The sequence below is a fragment of the Dipodomys merriami genome, unplaced genomic scaffold (genome assembly GCF_024711535.1).
Source record: "Dipodomys merriami isolate MVZ:Mamm:240054 unplaced genomic scaffold, mDipMer1.0.p SCAF_128, whole genome shotgun sequence".
NCBI lineage: Eukaryota > Metazoa > Chordata > Mammalia > Rodentia > Heteromyidae > Dipodomys > Dipodomys merriami.
Window position 1 is genome coordinate 2,214,289 of NW_027202582.1, and position 10,385 is coordinate 2,224,673.

At 54.9% G+C, this 10,385-nt stretch overlaps 1 protein-coding gene across 2 annotated transcripts; it reads right to left on the reverse strand.

Annotated features, from left to right (window-relative positions):
• Positions 1–162: 162 nt before the first annotated feature.
• On the reverse strand, positions 163–9,301 carry LOC138824317 (transcription factor p65). Of its 2 annotated transcripts, none has more exons than XM_070018120.1 (11): positions 9,219–9,301; positions 8,626–8,652; positions 8,378–8,529; positions 8,060–8,208; positions 7,080–7,171; positions 6,599–6,730; positions 5,659–5,763; positions 5,240–5,452; positions 2,888–2,968; positions 2,722–2,793; positions 163–1,502 (listed from the first exon to the last, which is right to left on the reverse strand). In XM_070018120.1, the coding sequence occupies exons 1-11, from the start codon at positions 9,223–9,225 to the stop codon at positions 883–885; spliced, it is 1,650 nt and encodes a 549-aa protein (XP_069874221.1). In that variant the 5' UTR covers positions 9,226–9,301; the 3' UTR covers positions 163–882. The 2 variants fall into 2 exon arrangements, with proteins under 2 accessions (XP_069874221.1, XP_069874220.1); XM_070018119.1 differs by having other exon boundaries at positions 8,378–8,532.
• Positions 9,302–10,385: the final 1,084 nt, after the last annotated feature.

Consider the following 10,385-nt stretch of genomic DNA (forward strand, 5'->3'; position numbering starts at 1 on the left):
GGCCCTGCTTCAGCTGCCTGGTCCCTGAACTTGGACGGTAACTACAGGTGTCTTTCAGGGTTTCCCTGTTGACGGCATAGTAACTCGACTCTATCGCCTGTGTCCTGCATGACAGGATGAGCCCAGTGAGCTCAGTGTTTGCTGAAAGACCACAAATCCCTGGCCAGCTTGGCAACATATTTATTAGTTCAGAATAGAAAGAGCGAGAGTCCAACTGCTTCGATTCTTCGGTTAAAGACTTGCTTCTTGGCTGAAGAGCTTCCAGCCTGTTCTCCACTAGTCTCATACAATTTGCCCTGCTATTAAGGCACTTGAGAAAAGGGGGAGCAGGGAAGTCTCCACACTCCCTTGGGGAATCCTGGACTTCAGCCTTTGCTGAGCAAGGAAGAGCTGGTACAGACCTACAGGGCAGGAAGGCCAGCCCCTCAAGTGCTGGTGTCAGGCAATGCCACACGGAGGCTGCAACAGGAGCATTATTTTAGCCCGTGGTGTAAATGAATTTGTGATGTGAGGAAGACACTTGATAATAAGGCTTTGTGGCCTTGAAGGCTATAGTTCCAGCTGCTCCTCTATTCAGGAGAGCACTATAAGCTGGAGGATGGGGAAGGGGCCTCCAGAGTTCCCTACAGGGAAGGGAGCCCACCATCAAGACAGGGGAAGAGAGAGTAAGAGTCCTCCCCATTTCCAGAGAAGTTAATGCTTCTGCTTAAGCACCTCCAAAAAGGAGAGAGACACTGCCAAAGAATAAAATGGGCTGCCCCCAGAAGATGCCACCCAAAGAAGGTGGGGGCAGTTGGAGCACATTCCCCAGAATCCACAGTGCTTTGGGGGGGGCTTCAGTCCCTGCAACCTGGTGCTCTGGGTAGGGCCGGCATCACCCTCTTAGGAGCTGATCTGACTCAAAAGGGCTGAGAAGTCCATGTCCACAATGGAGGGGAAGTCCTCATCACCTGAGAGGCCATTGGGGAGCCCTGAGGCCCCCAGTGGGTTAGGAGCTGGATCGTGGGGCCTCTGGGACCCGGTTACCAGGCGAGTGATAGCCTCAGGGTACTCCATCAGCATGGGCTCGGTTGTGGGGTGGGGCATGGATACACCCTGGTTCAGCAGCTGCTGAAACTCCGAGTTGTCAACAGATGCCAGGTCTGTGAACACAGCTGGGTCTGTGCTGTTGCCAAGCAAGGCCCCCAGGTCTTCATCAGCATCGAACTGCAGTTGTAGCAGGGCCTCCGACAGTGTGCCTTCCCCAGCCTGGGTGGTCTTTGGGGCAGGTGGGACCACAGACTGGGGAGGGCCCGGGGGTAGGCTTGGCACAGGGGCTGGGGCCTGGCCCAGAGCTGATGCCATGGCTGATGTAGGGACCAGAGTTTGGGCCAGGACTTGGGTAGGGGCAGGTGCCAAAGCTGAGGCCTGGTTTGGGATCTGCCCTGAAGGTAACAGCATGGGGGAAAACTCATCAAAGTTGATGGTACTGAGGGATGGTGGAAAGGCGTAAGGCTGGGGGGCTGGAGGAGAGACAAAGAGACTGGGATCAGAGACAGCACAAGAAACCCACCCCATCCTCTGTACCCCACACCCTGGCAACGGTGCTCAGGATCAACCCCTCCCTTTGCAGTCACTACCAACACAGTAGCTCCTTCCACTTACTCAATCTGCTTGCTGGCTTGCTGGATCTGCTTCCAGCCCTTGACCTAAGCCCACCAATTCCCTTAAAGCTCTTCTCTAAGTGGGCCCAATCTGTGGCACGCTCAGGGAGCAGTGGCTGGCCTGCAGTGGGTACTTGTCACTGTTTGAGCCATCCACCAGCACGTACATCTTGCTACTTTAGCAGTGCTATGTTTTTTTGCTTTCCTAATTCATTTGAGAGCTTGAAGTAGCTAGCCCAGTTCTGCATCTGTATCTTGAGGAAGACAAATCTGGTTGTCAGTACCTCATGCCTGTAACCCAAGCTAGCCAGAAAGTTGAGATCTGAGGATCTTGGTTCAAAGCTAGCCCAAGCAGGGAAGTCCATGAGACTTATCTCCTATGAACCATCAAAAAGCCAGAAGTGGAGCAGTGGTGCAAATGACTGAGGACCAGCCTTGAGTAAAAAAGCTAAGGAACAGCACTCAGGCCCGAAGTTCAAGCCTCTTAGTGGGGCGCGCGCGCGCGCACACACACACACACACACGCACGCACGCACGCACGCACACACACACACAAAGATGTGCTAGGTGCTGGTGGCTGATGCCTGTAATTCTAGCTACTCAGGAGTCTGAGGTCTGAGAGCCATGGTTCAAAGCCAGCCTGGAAAGGAAAATCTATGAGACTTTTATCTCTAATTAAGCACCAAAAAAGCCAGAAGAAGGGCTGTGGCTCAAGTGGTAGAGCACTAGCCTTGAGCAAAAAAGCTCAGGGACAGTGCCCAGGCCCTGAGATCAAGCTCCTGGACCAGTACAAAAAAAAAAAAAAAAAAAAAATCCAATTCAGGTTTTACCTACTGCAATGGGCCTCAGACTTCCATGGACAGGAAGTTGCTGGTCCTGCACCACACTTCCAAAATCTCCATTCTGAGCCAGGACCCAAGAATGCACGCCACGTGCATGCTCCCCAGATGAGCCTGACTAGCGCTAGATGCCTGTGGGTGAGGCGATGCCTCAGCTCATTGCTGTCATAGAATGTGTCCCAGCTTCAGCTTGTGGAAATTTGAGCCACTGCTCCAGGGAGACCAAAGAAAATCTTTACCTGGCTTTGGGACAGTTGAGTTTCGGGAAGGCACAGCGATGCGCCGGGGTGAAGGCCTGGGATCAGTAGGTCCTGCAGGGCAAAGGCTGGGTTAGCTCTCAGCCCCTGAGGTTGTCCCGGTCCTGCTCCCGGCCTCTATCCAGGGCTCTCCCTACCCCCGCCTCACCACTGAAAGGACTCTTCTTCATGATGCTCTTGAAGGTTTCATATGTCCTTTTGCGTTTCTCCTCAATCCGATGGCGATCATCTGGGAAAGTAACAGGGAGAGTGGGGCTGGTACTCTTCAGCCAGGCCCTGGTGCTCCCCAAAGACACCCATACTTCCGACCAATTGCTGGAGATGTGTAGCATCGAAGCTCAGCAGTTCCAACACTCCGTGGCTGTCTGAGAAAGCTTTGTTGGCTGAATATCCCCCTGGAGGGCCCTGGGTAGAGCCAAGCTCAGGAGCCCGGCTCTGGGGGGGGGACACTCTCCAATTGCTAAAGGCTTGACACTTTAGTGACAGTAACAGCACCGGAAGTGTGATCTGGGGGCTGAATTAGAGGTGGCTGGGGAAGGATTGGTGTGAGCCATCCACATGGATGTCTGAGCCTCCTTCCTGGAAAATGCACTTCTAGGTGTTTCTCTATGGTAAAAGTCACCTCCTGTGCGTTCTGGCTCCTACAGACGTGCTCCCAGGGGCACTCTGCACCGACCTCCATTTGCCTGCCATTCTTTTTTTTTTTTGTCAGTTGTGGGGCTTGAACTCTGGGCCTGGGCACTGTCCTTGGGCTCTTCAGCTCAAGGTGAGCGCTCTACCGCTTGAGCCACAGCACCACTTTCGGTTTTCTAGTGATTTATTGGAGATAAGAGTCTCACGGACTTTCCTGCCTGGGCTGGCTTTGAACCGCAATCCTCAGATCCTCCTCCTCCTGAGTAGCTAGGATTACAGGCGTGAGCCATCAGCACCCAGCAATTTGCCCGCCATTCTTGAACTAAGGATGTGACTTGCATGGCTGTGTGGTGATTGAGTTTGTGAAGGGCAAGGATCTGGCTCAGTCATCTTTGTATTTACAGAATCTGGCATACATGGGCTGGAAAGATGGCTCAGTGGTGGAGTGCTTGCCTTGCATGCATGAGGCCCTGGGTTCGATTCCTCAGCACCACATAAGCAGAAAAAGCTGGATGTGGCGCTGTGGCTCAAGTGGTAGAGTGCTAGCCTTGAGCTGAAGAGCTCAGGGACAGCACCCAGGCCCAGAGTTCAAGCTCCCCAACCAACAACAACAACAACAACAAAAGAATCTGGCATACACCTGCCACCACACAAGCATATAAAGCTTAACCAAAACATAGCTGGCTTGAATGGCAGAGACAAGAGACACCAATGGGATGTGTTAAAAACTGTTTAAAAATGGGTGATAAGAATTATGGAGGTGGGGCTGGGAGGGTGACTCAGTGGTAGAGTGCTAGCCTTGAGCTGAAGAGCTGAGGGACAGCACCCAGGCCCAGAGTTCAGGCCCCACAACAGGAAAAAAAAAAAAAAATTCTGGAGGGCTGGGAAGGTGGTTCAGTGGTAGAGTGCTTGCCTCACATGTATGAAGCCCTGGGGCTAGTCTTGAGCAAAAGAAGCTCAGGGACAATACCCAAGTCTTGAGTTCCAGCCCCAGGACTGGCAAAAAAAAAAGAAAGAAAGAAAGAAGGAAGGAAGAAGGAAGGAAGGAAGGAAGGAAGGAAGGAAGGAAAGAAAGAAAGAAAGAAAGAAAGAAAGAAAGAAAGAAAGAAAGAAAGAAAGAAAGGAATTATGGAGCCAGGTGGCTGAAATATGAGGATTGTGGTTCAAAGCCAACCTGGGCAGGAAAGCCCATGAGACTCTTATCTCCAATGAACCACCAGAAAACTGGAAGTGGTGCTGTGGCTCAAAGAAGTAGAGTGCTAGCCTTGAGCAAAAACACTCACGGACAGAGTCCAGGCCCTGAGTTCAAGCCTCATGACCACCACTACCAACAACAACAAAAAATTATGTAGAAGTATTTGCTCACAGTACATCATACACATGTATGGAAGTAGCACAGTGAAATCCCTTTATGTTAACATAAACTAATAAAAAAAGAGAGAGGAAAAAGAAAAGACACACAGCAGAGTAACAGATCTGGAGCCAGGGACCTGTGATTAGATGCCTTGTCCCCACTGATAAAGGAGCATAGACCAGTCTCAGTCCCCAAAAACGTAGGGAGAGCTTAAAATTATTTTGCTGAAACTCTTGGAACAGGGGCAGATGTAGTTAATTAACCTTACTCAAAGTAAGCTTTGAGTGTCACTATTTTAAATGAGGTATGAAATGAGTTCTGGGGAGACACGTGTCAGAGATGGGGACCCTGAGAAATGCAGTTTGATGAATTCACCGTTATAGGACCCTCAGGATGTGACCAAGATGTTATGTGGGGCTGACATGGTAACGATTAACAGTATAAATCTCAAGTTTTGCCCCCACTTGTTGGCGGAGGCCACGCGAGCGGGCTGCAGCCTCCCCCGCTGCGTACCTGTGTCTGGCAGGTACTGGAACTCCATGGGCTCACTGAGCTCGCGATCAGAAGGCCTCCGCAGCTGCATGGAAACACGCACGGGCGCCTGCAGGCTGGGGTCTGCGTAGGGAGGGGTCCGGAATACGATGGCCACTTGCCGGTGCACATCAGCTTGAGAAAAGGAGCCTCGGGCCTCCCAGCCAGGTCCCGTGAAATAGACCTCAATGTCCTCTGCAGGAGATGGGCAGCAGGTCAGTCAGGCATTGAAACCTCCCAAACCTGCTGCCCCAACCTCCGGCGCTTGTCTCCAGAGACTTCACCCTGCTGTCCAAGACACCAGGGTGCACCGAAAGCCAGATACATGGCACTCACCACCTCTGCTCAGCCCTGCCCTCACCGCTCAGCCCAAAGAGTCCAGTCCTGCCCCTCGAGTGTACCTTTCTGCACCTTGTCACACAGCAGGAAGATCTCATCCCCGCCCAGGCAGCTCCCAGAGTTTCGGTTCACTCGGCAGATTTTCAGCTCTGCAGTGTTGGGGGCGCCTGAGGGTGTGACAATCAGGAAGGAAGCCCTGAGCCACCACAAGTCCCCAGGGTGGCCTGCTGGAGTCGCAACAGCCCAGCCCAGTGTCAAGATTACCCAAAGCTTGTCAACCTCACCTCCGTGCTCAAAGTCAGACTATTCCAGTTGCTCCTAGAACCCAACCAATGCAGCAACTAGTTCACCTGCTAGGTTCAGTGCGCAGTAGGACTCCAGGCCAGGGGAAGACAAGAGTGACTAACACCTAAGCATCAATGTCCTTGTGGTGGGAATTAGCTGGTCTTGCTTTCTCTTTCTCCACCCAACCCAAGCATAGGTTCAGGATCTGGTTTATCCCCCATCTTGGCAACAAGCTCTCCCCCACCCCCCGCCCACCCCCCCTTCAGTTTATCTTGGTTTCCTGTCTTTGGGGCTCCAGAGCCCTTTTATTTTCATTCATCCTGCTGGTTACTGAAAGACTGTGATTGGTCAATGTCAGCTCAGTTCACCTCGAAGTTCCTAGAAGCCTCTGTCATTGCAATGTTATTGTCTAGCATGGCCAGTTCCGGGGAGTCCACTTCCTAGAGTCATTAGCACAGATCCTGGCATGCCACCCTCTGGGCACATGATATGCAAAACATCCGATTCCCAGCACACTCCCAGACAGCCTGGGAGCGACACTTGGGGGGGCACTTCTGGGTCTTCCCCTGTCCTCAACCAGCACCATGGGCCCAGAAGAGGGGATGAACGTGCTGGACAACTACACAAAGCCCCTTTCACAGGCCACACCCACCTCAGCCCCCTCCTCCTACCCAGGTCCACCCTCTCGCCCCTTCCCTAGGCAACCTGGCCACTCACGGTTGTCAAAGATAGGATGAGAGAGGACAGGCGGCAGGCGGAGTGGCCTGCCGGATGGGTCTCGGACTGTCACCTGGAAGCAGAGCCTCACAGCATTCAGGTCATAGTCCCCACGCTGCTCTTCTATGGGAACTGCCAGAAAAACAGATGGGGTTAGGGAGGGGCAGAGGGAAGGGATGAAGGAGGGCAGGGAGCTCTGGCAGGGATGGCTGTTTGAGCGCGGGTGTGACAGAAGGCCTGGGAGGAGGAGGAAGACCGGGTTCTGGTCCCATTGCTGACTCCACTGTGACCCAGAATGTCACTCCGCATCTCTGGGCCTGTGTGTCAGTGGTAAAATGGGAGCGTGGCAGGTATGGGAGGGAAGAGTCCATCTATACTGTGAGTCTTGGCATTGAGGGACAGGCATGACAGACCGCCAGGGGAAGATGACGGCAGTGGGGGTGGGGCACAGGCTCCAGGTCTTTTCTCCCCTGCCCCTCACCTTGGAAGGGGTTGTTGTTCGTCTGGATGCGCTGGCTGATGGCCTGTTCCAGGTCCCGCTTCTTCACACACTGGATACCCAGGTTCTGGAAGCTGAAGTAACCCCCCCCCCAAAAAAAAATGACTTCCCTGTCTCAGCAGGGCCCAGATGGCCCCTCCTCAACCCACAGGTAACTGCTGGGGTACTCCACAGCCTTCAAAGGCTTTCTTCTCCTTACCTTTGGGGACAAGACACCCTCCCCCCACCCCAGGGCTCCCCATTCTTGGCCACAGGGGCTTCTTCCCCATTCCCTAATCAGACTAAACTCACTCCTACTTCAAAGTCATTGTTCCTTTGGTTTGGAATGCTTTTTCATGCATCTCTATTCTTTCTTGCCAAGTCTTAGAAAAAAGGTCTTCTCTGATTTCTCAATCCAAAAGAATGAGACCAGCTCCCCAGCCTTGGGTTAGTTATCCTTTCAACCTGTTACCCTGATTTATTTTTTCTTTATTTTTTTGCCAGTCCTGGGGCTTGAACTCAGGGACTGGGCACTGACTCTGAGCTGCTTTTGCTCAAGGCTAGCACTCTATCACTTGACCCACAGCACCACTCCTGGCTTTTTCTGTGTATGTGGTACTGAGGAATTGAACCCAGGACTTCATGCATGCTAGGCAAGCACTCTACCACTAAGCCACATTCCCACTTCCTACCCTGTTTTCTTTTTACTAGCGAAATCATTACTCTCAAGGAATTTTGTCTATTTATTTGTGTAATTAATTCTTGTCAACAGGTAGTTCATTAGTTACAAAGTCCATCAGTTCAATAGATATATTCACAGATTGATTTCAAGACAAAGAATTCAGCTTGCAGAGCTGGGGCAGAACAAGAAGAGAGAAATTTGACTTTGTGCCCAGAGAGGAGAAACTTTGTAACCACTCCCCAGCCCTCTGCCTCCAGTCCCCTCCCCTGACCTCCCCACCTCAGGCCTGCAGGGCCCTCACCTGTGGATGCTCCTATCAGGGCAGAGCTCAGCCTCATAGAAGCCATCATGGCAGTCCTTCCCCACGAGCTCATGAGGGTGAGGCCGGTGTGGAGGATCCTTGGTGACCAGGGAGATGCGAACTGTCCCTGGTCCTGTGTAGCCATTGATCTGTCCAAAGTACAGAGTATTCTAGAAGGCCAGCAATCCCAAACTTGGCTCTCAGACACGGGGGAGGGGGGATGGATATAAAGCAGCCTGAGAGGCAAGTCGGCTGGGGTTCCTGGGGTGCCTTCCATTCCATCCGTTCTCCCACCCATCCCTGGGGGTCAGTGCTGACCTTGATAGTGGGGTGGGTCTTCGTGGTATCTGTGCTCCTCTCACCAGGGATGCTCCCCGCCGAGCGCCCTTCGCACTTGTAGCGGAAGCGCATGCCCCGCTGCTTGGGCTGCTCCATGATCTCCACATAAGGGCCAGAAGCCTGGGCTGGCTCTGCTGGAGGCACAGCCAGTGGCATCAGGGGCTGCCCCTGTGGTCCTGAACCCCAATAGCCCCTCCTCTGCTACTACCAAAGGCCTGTCCACTTACCTGAGGGGAAGATGAGGGGAAACAGGTCTGAAAGGGAAGGGGAAGACACTGTCAGTCCTTACAGGGTAAGGAGGGGCATCTGATGGAGCCGGGCTCCTCTAGGAGTCAGCACCTGCCCCTACAACCTGCGGTGAAACTAAGGGAGCAGCAGCACCTGTTTCTAAAGAAGAAGGGTTATGGAATGCCTACTCTGCAAAAGGAAACTGAGTCAGGGCAAGTTTCACTTTCATAAGGGGCACTGAAAAGAGGGCACTACCCCCCCTTCCCTGCCCCCCGCGGAAAGCAGGCTCAGATACGTTCTCCCCTAACAAGGAAACGAACTCAGAACTGCCCCCCCCATGGGCCCTGGAGGGGGGAAAAGTGAGTCAAGGCTCCCCCCACACTCCCACCCGGGGAGGTACTGCGCAACGCTCCCCCTACACCGAGAAGGGAAACTGAGTCAGACCCCTCGCTGCCCGCCCCGCCCCACGCCACCATCCGGCCGGCCGCTCCCTGCGCAGCACCTCGCGCGGCGCAGAAGGCGGGGTACGGGGGCCGCCACTGCCCCGCTCGCCCGGACACGGCTACCCCGTGGGGTTAGAGGGCGCCCTCACCGTCCATGGCCGGGGTCCCGGGGGCGGGGCCGGGGTCGCAGCTGAGCCCGCGGCGCGCGCTAGAGCGGAGCCATTCGCCAGAGGCGGAAATGCGCCGCGCGCGCCCGCCGCCGCGTCACTGCCCGGAATCCGGCCGCGCCTGCGCGCTGCGCCGCTGCCCGAGCCGCCGCGCGCGGGGATCCGCAGCCAGTGCGCGCCGCGCTGAGGACGGAGAGGCCGCGCGCGCCGCCGGGAGCCGGGGAGCCGGGGAGCCGGAGAGCCGGAGAGCCGGGGCCGGGGACCGGAGCGCACCGCGCCGGCGACAAAAGCGCTCCCGCCTGGAGGCCGCTCCTGCGGCTGGCGCTGCGGCCGCTCAGCTTGTTCTTGGGTCTCGCCCCGCCTGGAGGGCGGGCCGGCGATTACTCACTCTGTTTTTAGGGGATTTCGGGTCCCCCCCCCCCCGCGCGGAACGGAGGAGTGTGGTGATGTCACCCCGGGCCGGGTCTGGAGCCGAGCCAGGGCTGCTTGCCCTGCAGCCGCCCGCCCCGCACGGGGAAAGGCCCGGGCCTGCTGCGCCCGCGAAGGCCGGTGGTGGACGGCACCCGGGTAGCCCACGAGGCGCCGTCTGGTACCGAGGTACAGGGCCACGATCGCCGCCGCGCGCGACCGGGCTCGGGGCTGTCACCTGCCCCGCTAAACTGCGGCCTTCGGGGGCGCCCACGAGTAAACCCCGAGCTTCCTCCCTGCCACTTTGGGGGAGTGTGGCCCTAAAGATCCCAGCCCCCCGGGGGTCACGCTAAATGCCCGGCTCCTCGGGCTGAGCGCGCGTGTGCGCCCCACGCAGCTTCCTCCCCGGGCGGCCCCGGGAGTCGTCTCCACTTGGAGACTTAGGTTCTCTCAATTTAAGTTAGGAAATGATGTGGGAATTGGAAAAGATTAGAAATTCTGACTTGCTTTCCCAGTCTCTGACAAAACAGGAAGGGAAAAGTGAAAATAGTTACCGCCCCTCCCACTCGTTTTAGTTTCTCCCTTGGCTGGCCCGACTAGGAAAGGCAATTTTACTGTTTTGGGGAGGCGGACTTCAAGTCGACCGAATGGATTAGTTATAATCTCTAGTTAATGACACACAATCATCATTGATCCATGTGTGAGCCTCATTTTAAAATTGACATCTGTTTATAACTTAAT